The 27002-nt window shown below is 36.6% G+C and overlaps 3 protein-coding genes across 3 annotated transcripts; 1 reads left to right on the forward strand and 2 right to left on the reverse strand.

Annotated features, from left to right (window-relative positions):
* Positions 1-5052: 5052 nt before the first annotated feature.
* Positions 5053-5672, reverse strand: LOC140778658 (glutaredoxin-C7-like). The gene has a single exon (XM_073123476.1). The coding sequence runs from the start codon at positions 5535-5537 to the stop codon at positions 5148-5150; it is 390 nt and encodes a 129-aa protein (XP_072979577.1). The 5' UTR covers positions 5538-5672; the 3' UTR covers positions 5053-5147.
* A 6440-nt stretch (positions 5673-12112) lies between these two features.
* On the forward strand, positions 12113-18684 carry LOC140779064 (BTB/POZ domain and ankyrin repeat-containing protein NPR1). The gene is made up of 4 exons (XM_073124018.1): positions 12113-12843; positions 14281-15028; positions 16106-16306; positions 18196-18684. The coding sequence occupies exons 1-4, from the start codon at positions 12289-12291 to the stop codon at positions 18423-18425; spliced, it is 1734 nt and encodes a 577-aa protein (XP_072980119.1). The 5' UTR covers positions 12113-12288; the 3' UTR covers positions 18426-18684.
* Positions 18685-22387: 3703 nt separating this feature from the next.
* Positions 22388-22971, reverse strand: LOC140778737 (small ribosomal subunit protein eS30z/eS30y/eS30x). Its single transcript, XM_073123586.1, has 2 exons — positions 22833-22971; positions 22388-22749 (listed from the first exon to the last, which is right to left on the reverse strand). Exons 1-2 carry the CDS (start codon positions 22834-22836, stop codon positions 22565-22567), a joined length of 189 nt encoding a protein of 62 aa, XP_072979687.1. The 5' UTR covers positions 22837-22971; the 3' UTR covers positions 22388-22564.
* Positions 22972-27002: the final 4031 nt, after the last annotated feature.

The following is a 27002-nucleotide window of genomic DNA, read 5'->3' on the forward strand; positions in this document are numbered from 1 at the left end:
CAAGCGGTGTTCAATTTTTATACTCTTTAAATACCTTTAGCCATCCCTCGTGGGACCCACGCACAACCCGGTCAGTAGACCGACGTGGCAGTCAATGGCGACCCGGGCGGAGGAGTCCCACGTTAAAGCCACTGTCCGATGGTAGCTGGGATGGAGATATATATTGACCAGTTCAATATAACTTTAAAAAATAAATTACTAGCTACATTGTAAATTTTGATCATTTGTTTACGATTAAGATTAGGTTATGTATTCATCCGTTACCAATACGATATCTTCTGTGAATTATTGATCATCTTTTGAATACATTTAGGAAACGATTGCATTTATTAACTATAATTCTCATTCTTTTTCTTTCTTTTTAATCATTGGTGAGCCCAATAGCAACATACGAGCTAGACAAGCAGTCAACATCTTCTTTTTATGAATACGGAGATATTTAGACTCCACCAATTGTTCCAAAATAAACACTGCTGAGTTGATGAGATCTATTCTAAGCTGTCACGCTACCGAGCTGCTTCTCCAAACTAACTTCATTATCGAGTCATTAATCGAGCTGAGCCGTTGAGCCGAGTCATTGCTCCATAATAATTACCTGGAGTTAGAGTCCGATTTATATTTTACCATTTATGAGCCTGAAGATTAAATATAGGATGGACAAAATGCCAACCCTCTCTAGCTACAAAGGTATTTACGTCTCAGGAAGCTTTTTAGCTAATATAGTAAACTGCGTAGTATAAGTTTCAAGCCATGTGCATCGTCGGACAATTGTTCCGAATCAAACGCCACATTGTCTCCTTTAACCTATCTAAATGTGAAGGTCGGATCATGTGCATGCCCTATTTATAAGAATTAAATACATACTAACATATTAATAACGTGCTTGTAACGACTCTAATATGAAATCTATCAGATGGCTAATCAATATGCTAAGGTGCATGCATATTTGAACCAACTCTCACGGGTCAGCCCTAACAAATTCTAATATCTAAACGTGATAATAATTTAGTCATTCAACGTAATAGTGACAATTAAAAAGAACTATACTATATTATATTTAACATCTATTACAATGTGCTTCAACTAATGAAAGAATAGTTCCAAATAAAATATAGATTTAATTATAGTTTGCTTCTCTAAATTGTGACTCGATATCATTTTAATCCCTCAACTATAAAAATATATAATATTATAATATCTATCTTGCAATTTAGATATTATAAGAGATAGGTTATAAATAAAACTATACAACTCATAGTTTATAAGCTGATTGCTCGAAGAGTCCATGCAGGAATTTGGTACACTCGTGTACTTGGCAGCAGATGATTCGCTCCTATCTCATTCCTTATTAGGAGACAAAAGACTTCAATAGACATTTTGGTTTACTCAGCCTCTTTTGCAGCTCATTAGATTAATTAGATCGTTAGAAAGTGTTATATGCATATAGTTTAGACTCATTATGATCTATTTTTGTAGAAAGAATGAATTAATATCTAACTTATAATTAGCCGACGAGCTAATTATAAAAGAAAAATTATATTAGATTTCTTGCATTAATCTACTTACAAGTTACAAGAGTGCATAGAATATTGTTTTGATCATGATATCTCTCTTTATTTTTTTTTGGTGTCTCATATTTAAGGCAAGGTTGCTAGTTTCCTTTCAAAACCATTCTCTAGATATTTAGTTAGTAGTATATTATTATAAGCATAGGAATAACCCTCTCACTTATTCCAAAGCTTTAAAAACCCCATATAGAAATTAGTTCACACTGACCGACCAGTTCAAATAGCAATAGTGGACTATTACTTGTCAAAAATGGCAGACTAATATTAAACAACGCCATGATCATCTCTCTCTCTCTCTCTCTGTCTCTCTCTCTCTCTCTCTCTCTCTCTCTTTCTCTCTGTCTCTCTGTCTCTCTGATTCTTTCTTTCCACTTTTACTAAGTAAAGGAAAGGAAAGCTTCAAGTCTTAGCATATGCTGTGCATCTGGGGCCCAAAATTAACTACATCTAGACGAATCCAACTAGTTTGGAAGAAGACTTGGCTATCCGTCCTTCCAATGAAGTGAGTACTTCCATCTAACCCTAGTGGCCAGCAACATCATGGAAGGGCACGTAGAAGATGTCACTGGCCATGCATATATGATGCCCAAACTAACCATGCATGCAGTGTACTTTACTCCATTGGTTAATTATGCCGGAAAAAAAAACCCTAAACCCTAAACCTAGGCATCATACCAACCATGCATGCAGTGTACTCTACTCCATTTGGTTAATGCCGACATCAACCCTAAACCCTAAACCCTAAACCCTAAGTTCGAATTTTGTCAAATCTATCTACCTATTTTAATTGCGAAGAAAACCTTTTAATATTGATTTATACCGAATAAAATCATTTATAATTTGAATGTTGACGAGTCTCGTGGACCTAAAATAAGTTGGAATAAGTTATTTCTACATCATGTCGCTCCTGTTTCGGTAAAAGAAAATGTACTAAAAAGCAGGTCACATTCAGCTACCAAGGTATGAATTAGTCTATAATTCGTTTGTTATTGTCATGCATGCTTCATCAGAATTAGCCATCTTTGAATTGATATTTGAAACAAAAACTAGCTATATATATATATATATATATATATATATATATATATATATATATGTTTTTAATATCCACACGTATCAACGTTGTGGTGTAATAAGTAATCACTTTGAAAAGTAGTTGATAACTTAACATAGAATTAAAGAAGAAAGGGCTGAGGTAAACGTGTTTTATTTTCTAATCAATGGAAATAAAAATATATTAAAAACAAGAAAGTCTATGGAAATCCTTCTTCGATAGCACAAAACTTTTAATGGATTTGATTACGCAATGCCTGGATAAAAGAATTAATCCAATTGTGACGTTCTAGAAGTTGAATGTTTTATTTTATTTTTATATATATATTTTGTTAGTAGTTGATCATTGGCGATGGTGTTGTGTAATAAGTAACTGTTTTGAAAGGTAGGTAGGTTAACGTGGGATTAATATATAAATGGAATTGAAGATGTAATGCAAGAGAGAAGGGTTTAATTATTAAATGGAAATTATACAACAAACTAGTGGTTAATAAGAAAGAAACCATGGATAAAGAGTGTGACTCCAACAAAGTGAATTTATATATATAATATATATATATATAAAGTGGTTGGTTTACTAATAGGATAATGCTTAGATAGTTAGAGAAAAATCTCATATTGTATGAGTGGTCCCAGATGAACCATAGTTGAATTGGTTTAACTGAGATATTATTAAATTCTCATTTTTCTGCATAGTTGGTTCTAAAAGTTAATTATCTAAAGCCCTACCAATAGAATTGGCAATTAATATTTTATTTTACTTTATTTTTGATAAATGTCGGAGCCCCTATCTTTGTTGAAACTTAGTCAGTGACACAATCGGTTACCTAGTTTCACAACGAAAATAAATCAAAACAACCATTCATCCTATATAAAAAAAAAAAAATAAGCTTACTATCATCAAGTTAACATTAACCGAGCTACTAGCCAAACTGAAACTATCATGAGCTAAACAAGTATCACAGAGCAATTCTAAATCAATTAAACATCTTTCAAAATATCGGAAGAAAATTATAAAAGATAACTCCACAGCAGCAACATCAATTTTCCTCCTAATCTACCGCTTTGTTAAGCAAATAAGCATCTGTCAGTTGACAAACCCATTTCGCAGCCTCCTCTCTTTGAATCACTGCCCAACAAAGAAACAAGAAAGTCATCTTATGTAAGAACACTTCACAAGATGTGGTACAATTATTAAAAATTATATTATTTCTTTCTAACCATAGAGCCCACGTCATTGCACTTAACCAAATAAATTGATCATTTAGAACTAATCTTTCACATGCTTCACTTTACTTTGAATTCTCTAATACTTCATCATTTGCCGCAACAACTTACCACCATATTTACACCTAAAAAATAGGTGAACTTCCTCTTCCCTAAAAGAAGCTATTAAAGCCTTACCTTTTTCACTACTGGTTTTATTCTCCTTCCAAATTTTCTCAGTCACAGTAAGCCAGCCTCCAATTGTTCGATCCAAAAAGATCAATATGAATGGAGAAGATAGTATTTCTTCTCCTCCAACCATTAGCAACCCTATGAAAATAGGAGGTATTGAGATCCCCCTCTACTGGCCACAACATTATACTTTGTTTTTTGAAAGATAAAAATTAGATCACGGTACCAAAAAGTGGAATTAAAAACCCTTCTAATGTTTGATATATCAAGAGCAATGCCAAAATATTTTAAGTATCTTCATTATTGATACAGGCTTTTCTCAGAGTTGCTGTAGCCAAAATAAGACAATGTTTCTCAGAGCTTCATGTATCGGCCCAGGCCCACTCCATCGTGAAATTAATTAGGCCTAAGCTGACATTGGGCCAGGCTAAATGAGTTTAGATTTAGTATAATCAGGATCGAATTTATAAACCATCCCTCTAATGCAATTACTAAACATATTATGATCGTCTTTATTATCTCAATAGCATTAAAGATTGGGCTTCGCATATAACGTTCTAATTCAGAACTCACTATAGAGAGAGTAATGTTACGATGATTATTATTATTATTATTATTTTGGTGTCATTGTAATGCTACCAATGAGGAAGATGATAGATTATTATTTAAACCAAAATTAACTATATACCTGTCGTGCAACTTAGGACATCCTAGAGTTTGATGGCAGTTAAAAAGGCCAATTCTACCAACCAAATGAACTAAGATGAATGGCATCAACAGTTTATTTTTATGTTGTAAATTTATTATTATTATTACTCCAAAATTTGTTGTTACTTTTGATCTACTAACAATTTTATTCCCATTTATTAGGTGTGATAATTTCTACTGAAACGTTAGAGAGGGTAAATAGTAAGCAATAAATTAGAATAGTAAATGCTATCCCACCTTTGTTCCCTTTTTACCCTTTGTGTTAATATTATGAGCAGCGGAACAGTAGGGGCATTGATGGGGAGTAGATTCTGAAACGCCTGACTTGGACCTTCCAATCCCCAAATTTTTATCGAGTAAAACAGAAAGAAAAGGACAAGACGAGGCGGTGCACTGGAAAATTACAGATAAACCCCTCCATCATCCCCGAAGTGCTCCCACCTCCCGGAGCCTGGGGACGAGGCGGCCGCTCAGGTGGAGCCCCATCAGCCCCTCGATCCCGCCGACCGCCACGCCGCCGACGAACAGAGCCGGGATCCCGCCGGCTGCGAGGATCGCAGCCGCCTCCTCGGCTTCCTCGAGCTCGATCACGGTCGGATGGGCCCCCACAGCCGCCAGCAGCCGCCGCATGACGTGGCACATGCAGCATCCCCGACGAGAGAAGATCAACACCGGGTGCTCGCGTATCAGCCGCTCGATCCTCTTCTCCGGCGCCTCCCCGCCGTCGATCGTCAGCGCGGCCACGCTCCGTCGGCCGACCGCCGCCGGATCGCTGCCGCTCGGGAACGGCTGGCAACTCACGCCCTGCATCAGTAACCGCGTGATTGGTAGGCTCAGATCGTCGTGGAGATCTAGAAGAGAAGAAGAGAGGAAGAACAACAAGGTCGGAGAGAAGAGCTAGGCGGATTCCTTGAAGGGGAGGGGAGGGGGTGGGCGAATATATAAAATTGAGAGCGTCTTCTTTTTTTTGCTTTTATAACCCTTGAAATTCTCTTATCTATGTATATGCCCTCGAAACTCTTATTGCAAATGACTGTTTAAAGCGCAATCTATCTAATTCTACAGGGAAAATAATTCTGATCCATTGCTATCATGCGAGGAGTATATTCCTAAATGAATTTTTTTGGAGGTAATTAAATACAAAATAGGGCACACAAGATGAGTATAACAGCAAAAAAGATAAGAGGAGGAGGCTCGTTCACATGGGGGAGGTGACATCACCTCGGGGGGTGACGGGAACGAGCGGACCTGGGCTTGCGTCACGTGGCCGGAGAGGAGAATCCTTGATTGGCTAAATGGCGGGAGAGCTGACATCATCACCCCCCCCCACCACCACCACGACCCCACAGTTGAGGGGGCTATGGCCCCCACATGACGTCACTCCCTTCTTCCGGGCACGTGGCTATTAATGAGATGCCTAGGCGCAGTGGGCTCCTGCCGACGTCAGGCCCCTGCAGTGGGACACGTGGCGCTCCCGTGGACCACCGACTGTGCGGCGGTAGTTGGACTTCCATTTGAAGCCATGCACAACGCCATCGCCATCGACGGGGGTTTCTGCAAACCACCCCATCAAACGGCCAGGATCGCAGCGGCACGGTCGTAAATATCTCGACCTTCGATGGTCACTCTAGGGAATTCCGTAGAGGGGGGGCCCCAATGTGACGCTGACGTGTCCCCCCATGCACGAGGAGGTTGCTTGCCTGACACGGATACGTGCGGGGTAAGACGAGCGTTGACGTGGCGTGCAGAGGTGGCAACCGACGTCTGCACTCAAAGGAGGAAGAGGAGGAGGAGGAGGAGGAGGAAGAGGGAAGGAGAGAAGAGGGGCAAAGTGGCAGAGGCCCATTACTTTAAAATGCGTGCCAAATTGCTACCATAAAACTGCATGGATTGGTAAGTAAGTAATTTAAATTGCTAATGATCGATCATTTCGTTAAACACCTGTGTGTTTGTCCTGACTCGGCCGTTATCTTAAAATATCTACTTACAGCTCTGATGGATATGTCTGCCAACCTTGGTTGACTCTGGAATGGATAGAAGCCAATAAAGCTAAAGCACATACTTTAATCAAGATTATTGGTTAAGCACGCACGTAATTCACATTAATGGCATGCATGAGAGAGTACTCTATAGTATTTTAAAAAAAATAATGTAAAGAAATAATAAGACATTAAATTTTAGTAGACAGTTTGGCTACGTGCACATGCAGTCACAGCATTTCCTGCCTGCCTACTCCTTGGAGGGTAGAGGATTTTGAATCGGATCCGATTAGCTGATCCGATATATATGAGAGGGAGAATAAGTACGTGTCAGAGATCCATGCACCGCTGCTCTGAGTTGACCCGAGAGTTAAGGAGGCGTGACGTCATCCACCTTCTAAGAGGAAAGAGAGAATTTTTTATAAGATTTTGTAGGGGAAAAAATATCCATCTTGGCTGTACTCGGCCTGGATTTTTGTCGGCATCTGAAGGCTTCTTTTTCCAATTATATCACCGTTAGTTAGTGTATAACGACAGACTTCTCTGATTCCTAACCTCACACCAGACCAGTTGACTCTCATACACCAACAAAAGAACCAGTAACAAATCACTGTTAAGTTAAGACTCTTAACATCATGACAATCATGATAAGTTTACATGATTTAGTCTTAGTGTATTTAATTTATATTAGTTTTTTAGTTAAGCTAACTATATATATGTATAGTTTTGTAGTAATTAAATCATTTATTTTTAACCCTAACTAAAATGAAGCACCTATTCCGGCCCAGTTTGGTGCTATGTGTGGGAGGTTCTGTAGTAGTACTACTACTACTACTTTCCAAGTTTATATAGTACTAACTTAATTGTGTCCTTTCTGAAGGACTAGTATTAGGAGACTCGAAATAGGGTTTGACATCCAATAGACACACTTAATTGACCATGTTCTTCAATTTATTTGACGATTATTTTACAAGGTGAATCATTGGCCTAATTAATGGCTTCATTAGCCCACTTGGAAAGTTGCACGACCAATAATGTAGCTATATTCATATTAAATTGTAGATATGATCAAGATCATGTGTGGATAGGAAAACAACTAATCCTAATTTAGATTATTATATAATTAATCTACGGGCTCAATTTTATTTTATTTTATTTTATTATCGTGGTTGCCAATCTAATCCGGCCCATAAGCCCTTCTCAGTTACCTTAATTAACTATCTCTTTCAACAACAAAAGAAAAAAGGAAAAGAAAATCCCAGGTGATTGGAGAAGCAAAATTGTCCTTCTCGACTAACATACTCACTAACTACGACCCCATTAGCACTATAATGAGGTTTAATATTTGTGGAAGGTGGTCATAATGAGGCAATGAAATAGACAGCGGAAGTATCTTAAGGTCCCTTAATGGATGCCAACCTACGTTTCCTCCAACTAATTTTATTACTTTACAAAGCCATTATGCCTAACGAAAAGAACATGACCGTAAAACTAATATTAATCCTCCCAGTCTCTAACACGCAAGCATCAGACTTTGTGATGTATATATCCATCAATATATATTATAGCTATTACTGGGCTTTCATGGCCTGGCCCGCTAACGTAATACTATATAATAGAACTTCGTCAGCCTACCTCACCTTGGCCCAGCGGTGATGGAGGACTATGTGGTTGCGAGGGTGATGGCGGTGACGGTGATAATTTTACCGGTATATATTAACGGTGTTTGAGGGCTTAAGATTTCTAAATGTTTAAAAGTGATTTGTATGTTTTTATAGTACGAACATTAAAGTGTAATTGAACCTAAAATTTTTCTATAGTAATCGGTGAATTAACACACTGACCTCTTCAAGAAGAAAATGATTCTTAACAAAAATGTTTGAAGAGCTTAAAGAGATACTTATGAGTTATAAACTTGTGACGATTATTTTGACAATATATATATGATGGTTTAAATAGTAGTATATAATCAATCATACAACCAATAATATTGGTGGCAGGATAAAACGACAAGTCCTAATCAACGATGAAAGGAAAATATTAGGCCATGAGAGCTTTTATTATAAGGATAAAGATGAATGAAAGATATAGCATCACCGACAGTGGTGTTTGAAGGTATAATAAGACAATCATTGAATAACATATTAGATTTGAAAGAATTATTTCAAATCTATCTATCTGATTCAAAATGATACAAGAGTACAAGACTACCTTAAACTTCTCTCTCCACCAATATAAGTAAATTTTCTCTTTTGAAAGATGGGATTCAAGTCTAATATATTCAATTTTCTCATCATTCAAATCTCTTCTATACTCTTATAGGTTCATCAATGGGTAGATTTATATTTTATACTGGACATTCCATATAAAAACTTCATACTGGTGTTCATAGTATTCTATAAACAATCTTATAGCAATGTTCTAGTGGCAGGATAAAGACACAACTCCTCATCAATGCTAAAAGGCGAAAATTAGGCCACGAGAGCTTTTATACTAAGGATTAAGATGGATGAAAGATTTGGCATCACAAGATATGTAATTGAGAGAATATTTCTTTTTGTGTGCATATGATATCAGAAAATAGCGTTTAATATTTTTCTATTCGGTTGAGATACGAGTATGAAAATATTATTATTACTTGAGCCTCTTTGACTACCCGAGTGCTATCTCAATGAAAATGAATTTTAATATTTTGTTTATGTGCCTTCGAGAGTTTTATATTTGTACCAAAGTGAAAGTGAGAGAAATTTTTTTATCCGACCCGACCCCGCTATCCGACTTGACTCGGATTGGATTCGGATAAAAAATTTCTATCCGATTCGGATACGGATAGAATTTTTAGAAAGACTGCGGATACGGATTCGGGTACGGGTCGGATATATTTTTCGGATTCGGATACGGATATCGGATATCCGTTTACCCGCATATTTTTTTCAATGATTTACAGTTTTTAGTTTGTTTATTTAAATAGTAAATATTAATATTGTTACTAATAATACTTTATATATTATTTATAGAGATTAATTTCTCTAATTTTATATATTTGACATACAAAAAAATTATTTATTGTAAAACTCTTAATAATTTTATGTTAATTATAGTTAAATAGAATATTATAATTATTTTAAATTCAATCAATATCGGTTTAAGATCCAATCTTTTATCCAAAAATTATATTAAGCACATCTATCCCATCAGTTTTCACTCTACTTTCAAGGGATGGAGGAAAAAAAAAAGAATGAAGAAGAAAAAGAGAGTGTTTCCAAGCCCAATGGACCACTTGGATTCGGGCCCACCATACCATAGATCTAACTTAAATCCACTCGGGAAACAGACTGGACTCGTTGACTAATTCTTTTTGATTAATTTTTCTTTCTCGTTACCTCTTCTCCCACGTCCACTCATTTGGTGGGACCCGGCCCTTCACTCGTGGAGTTCACAAAGCCCCTAAATTTAATCTTTATTGCCATTAACAACCCACCTTTGGCCCCCCAAAACACCCCCTACTGCAGCTAATATAATAGAGAATATTTTATTACTTTTCAAAATAAAAAATTAAAAAATAATAATAAATGGTTTTGCCTTAATTAATTTAGATTCATAATTACTAGGTCAAGAAAATATTTTTAAGATATTAAATATAAAATGCAAAAGTTTAAATAATAATAAAAATATAGGGTGGTTTCAGTAAATTTCCCTAATTCTTTACTGATTTGCTTATGAATGAGTAGAGTTAAAGCTGGACAGAGATTAAGTAGAGTCCAGCTCAACTTAGTTTCTTTCTAATTAGATTCTTTTATATAAATTTTAGTAGCTCTGCCCTTTGGTTTCATATTAGGGAGAGGATTAATCTAATGTTAATAAAAGGTTATATTTTATAATAAAAAAAGTCAAATATGAAAATATTAATATTTTATTTTGTTAATTCGTGAACCCGTGTGCTATTTTCTCTCTCTACCTTGAGGCTAATTTTGTTTTTATAATATGAATATGAAACCATGGGCAGAAAATTATTAAAATAGTTTTTAATATTTATAGTCTTCCAGCTCACATACAAATATATCAAGGGAGGCCAGGGGTTTCTCTACAATAAGATCAAAATGTAGGTAGTGAAATGTAAAAAAAAATATTACCAGAACCTTTTCGGTTAACTTTTTAGCTCTTCTTTCCAGGTGCACAAGTGCCATTGGCTGCACGCATATATATATCTTCGCTAATGATTAAGTAGAGGTATATTAACCTTATCTTTATGTAGATCATCTTATTTATTTATTTAACATATTAACCCTTTTAACCATATATATTTTTAAAAAAATTTTATTTTCTATTTAAAAAGAGAGAAATGCATTTTCCACCCTTTTTTTAATATACTATATGTTATTATTAATTATAATAATTACTCATTTTATTTTAATTTTTGGGATTTTTATAAATCATAATCTATATTTTATCTATTTTGTCATTCGCATCTTGTCTTTGAGGATTTTATAATACGAACCATCTTTTTTCCTAAATATTTATTTAATATTCGGAGTTAACTTAATCTAACCATAATCGAATAAACGGAAAGAGAATATTCTGTTATAATCCACTATGTAATTTATAACATTTATAAATTACTCTCGTGCTCATCTCTAATTTTATTCATAAAAACTTTCATAACTTATTATTTTTTTTCAAACTATGGAGAACATCTCCTAAATGACAAGCTGACCTCAGAGCTTTCAAACTCCAAGTTATAGATATCTCAGAGTTCTCCAAACTTCAAGCTGATTTTGTTACTTATGATCTTAAAGACAGGAAGAAAGATGAAAAAAATTTGGAGAAAGATGGAAACAAATAGGGTTTAAGCCGGAGAGATGAAGAAAATTAGGTAAAGTTATGGGAAGCTTCTAAGGCATGTACTTCGCACGGATTTTCCTATGAAGTTGTGGGGTTTGATATTTTAATTTTGTGGCGTAAGGTTTAGTTTTAGAAAAAAGGATTTATATTTTGTTGGATAGAGTTTAGTTTGAGAAAAATGATTTTGTAGGGATTTCGAGATCTTTTAAGGATAATTTAGTAATCTTTGAACTAGAGTCACATAAACAAGAGTCACATAAACATGATTAATATTAATTAGCTAAAGTAATCATAGGGTGTTCAATCAATATTATAGAAAAATCGAGGAGCTGCGTTATAAAATTTTCAAAGAAAGAGTGCAAATTATAAAATAGATAAAATATAGGGTGTGATTAGTATATTTTTAATTTTTATTTTTAACTATTATGAAACTATCACCTTGTCCTCATTTTTCACCGATCAAGCACACCTTGACGAAAACGGGTACCCTCACACCGAGGCGCGGAGATTTGGCATTTACCATTTATAGGTTGTAGGAACAAAATTGAGCTGCAGGAGCAGCATAAGCATAACCTCACCAATGGCAATGGTTGACTCAAGAAAAGGTACCTCTTTTATCTACTACTACCCGAGGGATCCTACGCTATTCCATCCTTTGTACGCTCCGCTTCCCCCTTCCCTGTTTCTCTCTAAATCCCGGTCTTTACCCACTCTTTAAGTCTCTTAATACACCCGGCCACATGGAAGCCATGGAGACCAGCCACGTCACCGCCGACTCCGACAACGCCAGCAGCGTCTGCATCGTGGGCGACTCCGCTGGCGCCGGCCCGGCCGTTGACGCCGAAGTGGAGGCCCTCCGCCGCCTCTCGGACAACCTGGGCGCCGCCTTCCTGTCCCCCGGCTTGGACTTCTGCGCCGACGCCCGTATCGCCGTCGGTCCCGCAGGTGGCGGCGGATCGCGGCGGGAGGTACGGGTCCACCGGTGTGTGCTCGCGGCGCGGAGCCCCTTCCTCCGGGAAGTATTCGCGAGGCGCGAGAAGTCGTCGTCGTCGGGGACGAAGAAGGTGGTGGATCTGAGAGAGCTCGTTGGGGAGTTCGAGGTGGGGTATGAGGCATTGGTTGCTGTTCTTGAGTACGTCTATAGTGGGAAGGTGGGGCCGCTCCCGAAGGATGTCTGCATCTGCGTCGACGAGGAGTGCCCGCACGCCGGGTGCCGGCCGGCGGTGGATTTTATGGTCCAGGTGCTCTTTGCGTCCTTCACCTTCCAGATTTCTGAGCTGGTCAATCTATTCCAGGTAAAATTGGTGGTTTTGAGTGGTGAATATTATTCAAATTTTGATTTTGATTAGGTTCTAGTTGTTCGGATGATTTGACAAGTGTGTTTTGAAGCCTAGGTGTTTGATGAAATTGCTTTGTGTTGAGTTGGTTAAAATTGCATCTTTGTAGTGTTATTGGGTAGATAGTAGTGGTCTGTGTTGACCGATTTGCAGACTCCGTGGCTGGTGAATTTGGGAAGAATGTCTTCTTTGTTTGGGCTGCGACTTGTTGATGGAACTATCTATCTACACTAAAATATCAAGGAAAGACATAATAATTTTTAGCTTCATATCATGTTTTGGCGATTCATCCTAATATAGCATTTCTGGTCTAGACCATACGGAAATCAATATTAGCATAAGTAATTTGATCTCGTAAATAAACCTCCAATCTTCTAATATCAAGCCTTTTTCTTAAGGTTTTGTTTGTATGCAAGAAATTGCTCTCTAAAGATTACTCCCAAAGACTGGGAAAAGGTATTTAGGAATTTGACAGAGACTACAGGGGACCGCGAATCACGTTCTGGAGCCCTTCAAACTGATTTACTGTATCCTGAAAAATTGGGATCTTCAAATACCTGTTTCTCTGATGTTCTTACATTCTCTACTTGTTGCCTCAGATTTTTCAGTCCAAGCGGTTCCTTGTGCTTCAACATATCTAGCTGAGCACCCAAACTTGACTACCCAATCAGACTACTAGTAGAATTTCCTGCCCTTTATCCGAGAGGGCTGAGGCTGTTCTTGTTGCTATTTTGGTTCTTAGATAGCAAGAAATGTCCAAGCAATGGTAAAAAGTAATGAATCTTTTGTTTCTCCTCAATTGCACTAATAATGAAGGAAAATTATTCATTATTAATCTTGGTTAATTCATGTCATTATTTGGTGCCTTCTTGCCTATGGTTCTTTCTTTCATTCTTTTTCCTTGTTGTTGTCAAAATTCTAAAACAATAGTTGTTGTTGTACTCTTAATTGTAAACAATTTTTTATCCTTCTTAATTAAATTTTCTCAAATAAAGAAAATTTTCCTTAGAGAAGAAGATCAAATAACAGTGTAAAACATCTAATAAATTAGTTCATTATTCACCTTTCAATTTTTCCTAGTTTATATGCGTCAATATAGATCTTTCCAGAGAGGCGTTTGTGTAAAAGTAGCTATCTTGAATAGCATGTGTGTGTATAACTACATATATATATATATATATATATATATATATATATATATATATATATACACACACACACTTCAATACTTTGCAGATCTAGTAGCTGCTACTGATTGACTTTTGCTCTATGTATTACTCTTTAAGGCTAGCAATTCTTGTGTTGGCTCTGCTTCAATGGACACAGCTAGTTTCTTCAATCATGCTTTCCCTATCAACTCTCTTGCAGTAAGTTATCGCTTCTGTTTCATTGCAGCGGCACCTTCTCGATATCCTTGAAAAGGTCGCAATAGATGATGTTCCAGTGATCCTCTCTGCAGCAAATTTGTGTAATAAGTCCTGCTTCAGATTGCTTGCCAAATGCATCGAGATTGTGGTCAAGTCAGATCTTGACATAGTCACTCTTGAGAAGGCATTGCCTCAGGATATCGTCAAGCAAATCATGGATTCACGTTTGAGTCTTGGTTTAGTTACTTCTGAAAGCAGTAGCTTCCCTGATAAACATACACGGAGAATCCATCGAGCTCTTGATTCTGATGATGTTGAATTAGTGAGAATGCTATTGAAGGAAGGACACGCTACTCTAGATGATGCATGTGCACTGCATTATTCAGTAGCACATTGCGATTCAAAAATTACTACAGAGCTTCTTGACCTTGGGCTTGCAGATATCAACCACAGAAACTCCAGAGGTTACACGGTACTTCACATTGCTGCAATCCGTAAAGAACCTAATATTATTGTGTCTCTTCTCACAAAGGGAGCTAGCCCATCTGATCTTACACCAGATGGAAGAAAAGCACTTCAGATCTCAAAGAGACTTACCAAGTATGCAGATTACTTCAAAGCTACTGAAGAAGGAAAGGCATCTCCTAAAGATCGGTTGTGCATTGAGATATTAGAGCAAGCTGAAAGAAGAGACCCACAAATAGGAGAAGCTTCTGTTTCTCTTGCGATTGCTGGTGATGACCTGCGTGGAAGATTACTATACCTTGAAAATCGAGGTGATTTATCTTAATCTACAAAATATTTCTGTCTTAAGGTACAACTATTGAAAACTTATTCTAGCCAGGGTATTCAGATGATAATATTTGTATATGAACTAATAATAATGACAATAATGACCTCATCTTATCTATTGATAGAAAGATTTTCAGTAACTTGTACTCATATTTACTAGCATCCTGTTTCAGAGATTTTAATTGAAAGACATAATATTTTATTTTACAAAACTTTTTATTTTTGTTCTAATTGAGATGTCACAGCTTTTGATATGGTTATATCTTTTCTGTAAGTACACATTTATATCATTTGCCAATATGCAGATGCCAAATTGTGAAGTACATGTCTCCATGAAAGGTAAATCAAACGTGTCGAAAACTTGTCAAAGAGAGCTTCTAGGAGATGCTCTAGTACATATAAGATTTGTGAGAGAAAATAGATAAGTAATACCATTGCTGTTTATATTCACTCACTCCTTGTGATATTGTGTTTGGACATAGTTAGAGCAATTGTGTTAGCTATTAAACTCTGCTAAGCAGCTTCTTCCATTTATGTGACTTACGAGAATGAAAGATCTTGAACTAACTCTCAAAAGTCAAAAGTTGATCTCTTGGAGGCAAATGGATGCAAGACAATTTAACAGCGTTGATGCAAGTATATGCTGCGTAAGAATGGTAGTTTTAGAAGCTTAAATTGGGTTACCATCACAAGTAGCATACACATCCTAGATTTAAACCTTAGTCTATCCTTTAGTGACTTGAACTAGTCCAATTGTATACTTCATTGGATCATGGAGACAACATCACATACTGGATTAATCAGAAAGTGATAATTACCCAAAATTTTGACCGACATATGGCTGGCTGTAGCAAGCCAATAACTGATGCTTGATTCAGAGATCCAATCAAGAATTGCTGTATGACTGTTGAGCTGCATGAAATTCATATCTTGACCATCCAGTCCATATAAAACATTGCTGACGGCCGTTGTAAATCTCTTCCAAGCACCTAAAAGAATTAGTTAGTATTTTATGCATAATTCTATGATTTCTATAATTTTGGTTGGATCACTCTATGCAGTTGCCCTAGCAAGGATGTTATTTCCCATGGAGGCAAGAGTTGCAATGGACATTGCCCAAGTGGATGGCACTTTGGAGTTTACACTGGGGTCTAGATCAAACCACCCTAATGGAAATCAGAAGTCAACTGTTGATTTAAATGAAACACCTTTCAAGATCAAGGAAGAACATTTAGCTCGAATGAAAGCTCTTTCCAGAACAGGTATGATGTTAGTGTTACATATTAACCTTTTCTCATGATATTGATGTATTATTAACATGGAACATATTCTGTGCGAAAGTTGAGGTACTTTTTCATAAGAAGTTTAAGTTCTGTTTCTACTTTTTTCCTGTTTGACACCTATAGATCTTCCAATAGAGAACATTGCAATCAATGTGATGGGGAAATTTTTCCACTTCTCGTTCTAGGAAAAAGAGTAATATTATGGTACGTCTTATCATGATGTATAGAATGCAGCATAAGGCATTATTTTCCCTCTATTGTCTGCGTGAATATTTGATACTATAGTTGTACCTGTCTTTTGTTAGAGTATTACACTGGCAGTGGAGTTACTATTTTCTTCTTGGCCATCTGTGGTGTAAAGTTAGTATAAATTCTGTTCATGCCTGCTTTAGATTTATGTTGAAACACATACCTGACATTGAAGCAAATGTATCTCCTGTAAGGTGTTGAACTTTTCTTGTGCTTATATCATTTAGTTTGCATCTGAGGAAACGTGATCTGAGTATGCTGAAGTATTAGTCTTGGGCTTGTAGTAAAGGTTGTAAGAGGTGGAGGTACCTATATGCCATCTTGAAAGTGATAACTTTTGGAAGGGATATCAATAGCTCCAGCGATAAATTTCAAGGAACAACGAAGTACTTGGAAGATAATTTTAGGATGGATAAGGGATTATCATTTGGTGGTTGTGAGAGTCGTTTAGGTTATCCTTGTGTATAATCATGCAAAGGACTAGCATAACATGTACTGTGCTCTATGGGAAATTATGAATCATGGATGCTAGGAGGACATGAAATGCATTGGTGCTGGATAAAAATATGATACATGATATGAATACTTATTAGATTTTGTCATGAAAGGGCAACAATGCATGTTTTACTTGAACATGTAGAGTACTTCATGGTGCAGAACTGCAGATGAAAAATTACAATATTCAGTATTGCAAACTTACAATAATAGATTAAATTTAAGAAACCGTAATCATTTTCTGTTGGGTTGAGAGAAGAGGCCACTTTGGTTATAATTGTTAACGGCAAATTTCGTTGCCTTTGGTTATAGTTTATGAATTGGAGGTCTAAGGTTTAGCACTGATTTTACTGTGGTACTTGTTATGAACTATAAACGGTTTTTTTCTCTTAATCCTTTTTGTTTGTTCATTATTATATTCCTACAGTGTGCTTCATGCATTTCATTATATTAATTAACTTTTCCAGTGAATAAGAGTGGATGCTTGGCATTTTGTCAAGTGTTGTCTTTACATCCCCAATCTACATTCATGCCTCATTGGTGAGTGTACGTGCTAGAGCTGGAAAAATAGGAAGTTCGTTTGATATAACTCCCATATTCTTATTCATGTGTCATTTGGTGGATCAACTTGCGAGAGTTGGAAAACTTGGGAGCTCTTTAAATAGATAACATAATGTTTCAAGGAAGCCTCTCTCTATCAACCATTAAATTATACAGTACACTGGAGAAACCTCATTATGCTGCTCGATCATAAGAATCTCACAGTTAATCATGCTTGACGTCTGTTCTTCTTTTACATACAATTGAATTTTGTAACCGTAGTCCTACAATTTTCAACAAATATACTGGATATTATTAGTCTCTCTTGATTTAGTGAAGTTCTGTTATTTGTTTCTTAGGAGGACAGATTCAACTCATTTTCTTTTCCTCTTGCCATCTATGTAAATGTTCTCTTATCTGACAATAGCTAGGCTGCTACTCTTTAAAATGTCAAATATCCACCATTCTGTTACTCATGTTATTGTTAAAGCCATTGTCCACATTGTTATCATAATAAGACTGTTTGAGATTTGGGTAGAAGATTTTCGTTCATACTCATCAGAAGTAGAAATGTCATGTACCAGTGGAACTCGGGAAGCGCTATTTCCCTCGGTGCTCGAAGGTTATTAACAAGATTATGGACGATGATGTAACAGAGCTCACTTGTCTTGGGAAAGATACTTCAGAAGATAAGAAGAGGAGATTCATCGAATTACAGGATGTTTTGCAGAAAGCTTTCAGCGAGGATAAAGAGGAATTCAATCGGTGTGGTTTACAATCTTCCTCGTCATCCTCATCTGTAATAATTAATTGAACAAGGTAGTGAGTGTATACCTCATACAAATGTTTTGCTGGTGGTTTTTTTTTTTCTTTTGTTTCCTAGTGGATTTGCTTTTGCCGTTATTTGAAGAAATGTTCTTCAGCTTAACCCTGTTGTAAACGTACATTGTCTTAGGTTACCTTATCTTCATCTAGATTGTTAATGCAACTAAGTTATGATTGTAAAGCTACTCCTAAATTGCTCTATGTATAAAAGTTCTAGTCATGGGCACTTCTTGGCAACTCAAAACGTGACAAACTGATGCATTTGTGAGATAAACTGGCCATTCCATGCCTCACTCTTTCCCTCATGTCCCAGAAGTGATCAAGCTTAATTGATACTCTCTTCCTGCTTTCTACCCTACATTTCAAAATGCTTTTGTGATATTAATCCCAGATCAAGAAGCACCCACCCAGGAAATTGAGATTGTCTGCAGTTTTTCCAAGATTTGATATCTGTCGTCCCAGATCAACAGCCTCTATGCATGCTTGCAGTTGAATCGAAAGCTATATATTTAATTGGGGGAAAAAGAACTGCTACCATATTTAGTTTTTAATCAGAGATATTGCAAAGCTATAGATAGGCATATTACATAATCAGCTAATGAACCCCCCCTAACTTAGCGTATGCCAGTTAATACCAAAAACCAACTCGCCCATAACCACAGATCACAGAGATGAACAAGAACAATAACAATTCCATGCATGCCTTAACTAAATAATTCTCTTTCATAGTTCTCTTCTTCTTCTTCTTCTCTTTCTCTCTTCACCAATCACCATGGTGAGGAGTTTACTACCACCATCCTCTCCTTCCGAAGCCCACTCTTTAATCCACCAAGCTCTGATCGTGCCACTCGTTGCTGCATGGATTGCAGCAGTCATTGCCATCATCTCCTTCCTCTGCGCCAAGTCTTCATACAAACCCTCCACGAGAGCTCCTCCACCACCATTATACGACGAGTCCGTTCGAAAGCCAAATGCAGAGTCAACGACAGCAACAACCCAAGTGGTATTGGATCAGCGAGAACAACCCTCAAAGAAATCGCCAGGAGAGGAAAAGGCGACGGTGGTCGAGTTGGCGCACGACGCCGCCACGCACGGCCCTATCCCGCCCGCGGTGGTGATGAAGTCGACGCCGTCATCGTCGGCGAAGCGGAAGCGGAAGCGGAAGCTCTCGATGAGCCTCAGCATAAGGCTTCACGAAAAGATCATCGCGAAGAATAGCAAGAAGGAGAAGGAAGAGGACGAGGAGACGATATGGAAGAAGGCGATAATTCTCGGGGAGAAGTGCAAAGTCCCGAGCGACGGAGAGGAGGAGGCGGCGGCGGCTTGCGGCGGCAATTTGAGCAGGCAGCCGAGCTACCGCTCACCGGCGACCCCGAGCTCACGGCCGGTGTCTCGGACCACCTCGTTCAACAACGTGCACATGAGCAATTTTACTTGACGGTTTAGTTAGTTTAGATCCTTATGCTCGTGGGAGGGCTCCAGTTATGGCTCATTATTGCTAGTAAACGTCGTAGAGATTATATTTTGTGAGATTTTGACCAAGCTAAGGGCTCTTCGTGAAGTTATCTATCAGAAGTAATTCACCTTTCAAACCTATTAGATTATCTAAGAGGTCGATCTTTGCCATGCTTAGATGCAAATAAGTTGGCTAAGTATCTTTCATCCCAACTATAAAATGATGATTGCTTTAGAAGATTTAATTTTTATCTATCTTATCAATCTAATATTTTTCTCTAGTTTATCTAATTATAACATGATAAATTTTTCTAATTCATCCATAATTTATTTAATTAACAGATAAATACAAAAGAATAGTTTTTTCGTGTATTAAACGCTAAACTTTATATTAAAAGGTGGCAGCTGACTGTCCAAAACATTGTATTAAGTTTGGATGGACTAAGTGGATAAATAAACTTTTAAAGAGGCCCAGTTTTTCGGACGAAAACTCTATATTTTGTTGCTAACTTTTTTTACGATGTTTCTTGGTTTTTATTTTGGGGAATTAGTACAAATTTAATTTTATTTATATTAATGCTGTGCTAACCAAGGTTACAGGTTGCAGAATTTTTATGGTATATTAAGGGGTCTAATGTGATATTTAAGTAATTTTAGAGGGAGTGGAAAATATAATTTAGGCTATTAGCTAGTTTCAAGACTTTATAACTTGGTTGTGAAATTTTATTCTCAAATTTAGTGCATATCATATGATACTCGAATGGGTTACCATTAAAGCTCACATCCTTCTTTGGATCTCGAGGTCTTCTATTTATATTTTACCCATAAGAACAAGATAGCAGTTTCATGCATTTAGTAATTTCCTTTATGCTAATGCAATGAAGCTCGCATTGTATTAGTTATAAACTAAGTGCTTAAAGCCAATGGAATAAGGCTGACAAGAATTTTACTTGGTCTCCGTTTTTATTTATCAAAGTGGGATTGACTTGAGAGTGCACATTACATCTTTCTAATTAACACCGATGTTTCCGTATTGCTTAAAAAAGTTATCTGCATTTAGCATTTGGTTTATAATTCTGCTGTTCTTTGTATTCCTTACTGCAAACTGAGATGTATTGTCCTCAGAGGAGCTATCTATCCATGTTTTGATTTTTGAATTTTGATTTTTGTTTTCAGTGCAAACTCTGTGAGAGGAAAGGAACAACAAAGATAATTCAAGAAAAGGAACAGTAAAATTATTTAATCCTATCTAAAAATTATCTATACCTATTTAGTTAGATTATGATTTTAAATTTTACTATCCATCTAATATTTATATTTGAATTCGTATTAGGACAAAATATATGAATCCATGCCATTGTATTATCTCATAAAATGAAAATGCTTTTCCTCTCTGCTGTTTTAATGGCTTTAATGTGATTCTGACCATGCATTTGCCTCTGCTCCTTATTTCAAGATATAAAACGTACTTATTTATTGCTCTCTAGGTTGTAGTGACTGGTATCCCGAAATCATTTTTTGAAAACCATGATGGAGAATACATACATGTGATACCCAGTCTGCAAGCAGGGTTTAGAGTGGTAAAAACCTTTTTGACTCTCTATAATGTCAGTCCACTTATTGAAGATTAAATTAGAATCAGAGGTCAACAAAATATTGCCAAAGATCTATTATATGGATCCTGTTTTGAAAAATAACTGCTACCACTTCCTTGCCAGTCTAGTTACATAATGTCCTGATCAGTGATAAAGATGCATAGTCTAGTTACAAGAGTCAGCTAAGTATCTGGTATAAATCTTTCCAGCAATCTCTAATCCTACAGGAGATGTTGCAAAAAATTTTGTAATCTCTTACCCTCCTTGCTAATGGGTAATACAGTATGCTTAGTCTACTATACTCATTGTTATTAATAATCAAAGGTGGTTATATATGGTCAGCAATTTGGAACACCACCCAGAATAGGTTAAACAAAGACAATAGAATCATCCTTTCCTCAAGCTACCCACCACAATCCCAGGGGATTGTGGAATGTGATTTTTATCATTTTCCTTTTGGTATTGTATGACCTGAAGAAAAACTATTTTCTAAATGGGCTCGCCTAAAAAACAGAATCAAGTTTAAAGCAGAAAGATGAATGAACAACATATACAACTCTTTACCCAAAACTCAACTAAACTACTTCCACCACAATAAACCAATCAATCATCACCTCTCAATAAGCTACCCATGAAGTGGTTGTTTGGTTTGATGTACTTGTCTAGGTGCCAAGCTAGATCCAATAACTGGGGCCTCGAAAAATCTTTATATCCCTAAACAACTAAGCCCAAATTCCTAAATTTATGGTCACAGGTTTCTTCGTAAACGGCGACAACCTTTAATCACAATATAATGTTAGAGATGGCACTTGATGAGCAGAAGCAGACTTCTTTTACCTATTAAATTTATGGTCTACCAAATTGGTGTCATAGTATCACTTCAGATTGACAATTAACCATCTCCAAAAATCTAATATCTTATATCAATCCCATAAAGATTTGAACATTGCAATCAAATAGGAAACTACATAGAGCAATCCGAAGTAAGCATAAAATACCACTCTACGCCATCAAAGGCGTCGAATTTAGAGTCAAAATGAAGAAAACAGGTACCAGGTGCAATCTTTAAGCGACTCTTTTACTTCTCGGACGAGTTAGGTCCTCTCTTTTTGCCGAATCCAACGACAGCGGTGACGAATCGGCGGTTGTACTGCATACGCTTGTGCGCGCGACCCCTCGGCTTCTTCTTCTTGTCTTGCTTCGCCACCTTCGGCGTCTGTCCTCTCACCTTCCCCGCTCGAGCAAGAGATCCGTGCACCTTTCCTGAGATGGATAACGAACGATTGAGACGGATCCGGAAGCCCCAGATCAAAGAGATGGAGGCTTAAAAATGGCTTAGAACTTACCCATGGCGACTTTCCTTCTAGGGTTTTACGGGATGAGAACTAGATGGGGAACAAGAAGGGGAACTCGAAGGTTTCGGCCGCTGCTAATGGGGAGGACCCAAACCCTAGCAGTCTCTCCTCTTATAAGGTCGAGATCTACGGGTAGTTTTTATACCGAAAGTACCCTTATAATCAGTTGGTTCTAGGAGTGTAACAAGGGCTAATAGCATCCGGATTTTCTAATGGATCGTCCGATCCGAACCCGATTGATGATGCACAGGAATGTTGAATATCTAGTGTTGAATACTATGCCCTAAAACTAATTTACCCTCCACCGATTACATTTTAGAACAGTGAGCCTCCCAATATAAAAATATAAGTATTTTGTCAAATTAAAATTCAACATAAATAATCTATAATAAAGGGGCGCCAAGATTAGTTAGAAAAAGAAAATCCTAGGTCCAAAAGAATAAGTCAAATGGAATTATACTTTAGTTAAGAGAAACTTCACTCTGCAATCTTTCGAGTAACCCATGGAACCCAATGCTTAGGTAGAATTTAATACTCATTGCTAATATTTTTCAAATTGTCGATATGGTCTTAACATCACTCAATTTACTTTTTATTACTACGAGAGCTATTTTAAAGTTAATTTTTATTTACTTCACTTTATAAATTTAAATAAATAAATTAATGATATTAAATTACTAGTTGAATTCGATTTCAGTACTAATCAATCACCAATAGAGTCTACTTAATTTTGGGCTCAAAGTTTGCTCAAATCATAATATTTTTTCAATTATAATTTTATAGTTTTAAAATTTGTGAGCAAGAGTAATAATATTGTTACTATAACAGAGTTACCGACTCAGAGGATTAGAGTTTGGTGTTATCAAACATGTGTCAACATATTGATTACACGTATTTGATGACTTTGATCGCACTCAATCAACTCCTATGAACTTTATGTATTTTTTTCTTCAAACGTGATTGAAACCATTAGATGCGCGCGATCAATGTAACATGTCCATCAAGTTACATGAGTTAGAAATATTAATTACGAAAATAGATTTCAATTCCATCCAAGTACTATTGACCCTTTTGTTAAAAAATCTCTAATTACAATTGTTGTTAGTAGAAAGAAAAAGAAGAGAGAGTTTAATATAGATTGAGAGAGATCAAAAGAAAGATGAAAAATTAAAATTAATTTTATCATATAACTTGATATTAGGTTGGGATTGAGAGAGAATTATGGGAAGAAATGAAAATGAGAGAAGTTGAGTTGAGAGTGAGAATAATAGATATTATAAATGTTGATATTATGAGAGAAAAATATTGGAGAAGAGTAAAAAATAAGGATTGATAAATATTTTAAATGAGAAATTATAAATAAGTTAGTGTAGGCTTGGATAGAATATGAGAGTAATTTTTATGCGGAAGAGAGTAAAAATTAGTCATAGACATTTATATGTTAAGTGGGGATGGAAATTGGAAAAACAAATGGAAGGCTAATAAAATGGTCACTTTAGAATAGATAAATAGTTTATAATACTTAATACAACATTTGTTTTAAAGATGAATAAGTTAGTGGCGTGATAGAGTCAACCTTCTTTTCGTTTAGTCTCTTGCTATAGCCATTTACTCTTTACATTTGCTTTTGTCCTAGTTTTTTATTCTTAAATTTTGATGAATTCAGTATTAGGGACCCACGCTAAAATTATGCATAGTTTCCTCTCTCCATAACCCTTCTACCATGTCCAACTAGAATGGGTGGAGTTCTCTCTAAAAAATCCTCATTCCTCCCAAGTTGAAGGTCTTTGCCTGGAAGTTCTTATGGGTTACAAACTAATGGCTCTATTTCGTTCGACTATATATCTCTCCGAGCTGCCCAATTGCCTCTTCTCCCCAAAAGATATCCCTTACATTTTGACTAGTTGTTACTCGACGGCTAGCCTTTGGCGTCATGTGGAGGCTATCCTCACCCCTTTTCGCCATCTCAATAATGGTATTTGACGGTTGGCTCCTTGAAGGAGCTTCTCTCGATCACATGGGTCATTGTTTAAATTGTGTGATTTTGTACGGTATGTAGTTCTTGCGAAAAAGTTATAATAGCTTTGTCTTTCATCTGTTCTCGATATGATTCATATCCATCACTAGTGCATCAAATTTTTCTGAATCCAGCGCAATTGATAGAGCTTCCATCCTCTCTTTATCACTATGTCTCACTTGTTTGGAATGCCATATTAGACCACCAAGCTCTCAATAGTTCCTCCTATTTGCTTGACTCTAAGTCGTTGGTCTGCTCCCTTTGTGCCCTAGATCAAGATAGATGGGTTGATAATCTCCTCTCTCCTGATGGTTAGGCGTAGATTTGTTTGTCAAGAGCACTATGGTGCTTTCCTTTTTGCTAGGTTATTCCCTATAACGTCAACTTTTTCTTTGTAGGTTGAAGTTGGAAGCTTTCTCAAAGATATCGAGTTTGCTAGACATGAACTCTTAGACTTTGTCATAATGTCATCTTTGAGTCCAACTCCCTCATTCTCATTAATTCGCTCATCGAAGTGTTACTACCCCTACTTGGATGATCACGATGATTGTTCATGAGGATGCTATCATTCTTTGCTACAACACTCTTGCATATTGACTAGCTAAGTAGAGATATTCTACTTTTTCTTTTGTTTGGAAGGAGTTGCCTTCTAGGCCTTCATCCATTTTTCTATAGGCACATGCAAGGTGTACATTGTGATATCAGTGGCTATACTGATTTTTGAGGTAATACATATCAATTTTTTAAAAAAAGAAAAATGTGATACTGGGCCTTATTAGGGGTGGCAAAATTGACTTGACTAGATAACCCAACACAATAACACAACTCTTAATTGGATTTGGTTCATATACGTATCAATCCGTCTAACCTGATTAATAATCAAATCGTGTTCAGGTTTATACAATTGACTTGTTCTGATCTGCTTGACTTGTTTAAGTATATAAGTCGGATTGGATTGGGTCGGGTTAACCCACCAACCTAATACTCTATAAATACGATCTAAGTTCTAACCCTAACTCTCAGAGCCTTTCTCTCACATCCTTACTCTAACACCAACTACTACCCGACTCTTCCACCCTCTTTGAAATCCCAAAAGGCCAAATTCTCCATCAAAGCTAGCTGCCACCCTCCTCGGTTACTACCCCGATCTCCTCTAGTCCTCCTTCCGCCATCTACCCTCACCTTTGTTGTCGCAAATACAGGAGAGGTAACCATCTTCCCTATCCTCTTCTCTCATCCTATCTCCGACGGATCCACATCTATGCCCATGCTGTCACTGTCGGTCGCTCTCGCTCGATCTACCTCTTCCACCCTCCCACCCTCTTTGAAAGCCCAAAACCTTCTCCACCAAAGCTACTTACCACCCTGATCTCCTCCCTCCATAATGACCTACTCAACTACCTCATTAGGGTCTTGTCGAGCTTGCTCTCTTACCTGACTTCTTCCATTGAAAAATTTGCTAACTATAAAATCATCTGCTCTACAGTAAGAAAGGTAACTGCTTTTGTTCCTCTACCACTTTCATCGCTAACTGTGAAATCATTTACAATGAATATTTTTTTCCACTACTCTAATATCTCTATTTTTTTTCTTCTTTCTAATGTGTATGCAGTGAATATTGCAGGAGTAGCAGTGTCAGATTGAGAGAAAAAAAAAGAAAAGGATGAGTGGTTTTGTTCTCCTAGGATGCTTTGATTTGATCATGTGAATATGGATAATCGGTGCCAGGTAGTGAATGTTGGTGATGGATCTTACGTCGATCTTATTTTTTAAATTAGTTTATTATTTTGTATTAAGAATTATTTTGTTTGAGTTCATCGTATATTATTTTATACTTTGAAACAGTAAAGTTGATACTTAGCATAATATTTTTGTGTTGTATAAATTATTAATCGAGTTAATAGTATGGTGTTATCTTATTATCATGTCATGCTTTACACAACTTATTTATTAAACTAATTACACAAGTCATATTATATTACTTGTGTAATAATATTGTCATATTTATATCTATTAAATTTGATTCGTTTAATAATCGATTCGTTCAATGAGAAGCTCGGTATTTATGAAATTTAGCCTAATTACTAATTCAACAATATTATAGAGAGAAATGAAAAAAAAAAACAATATTAAAGAGAGAAGGA

The sequence above is a fragment of the Typha angustifolia genome, chromosome 15 (genome assembly GCF_048772165.1).
Source record: "Typha angustifolia cultivar Huaian chromosome 15, ASM4877216v1, whole genome shotgun sequence".
Taxonomy (NCBI): domain Eukaryota; kingdom Viridiplantae; phylum Streptophyta; class Magnoliopsida; order Poales; family Typhaceae; genus Typha; species Typha angustifolia.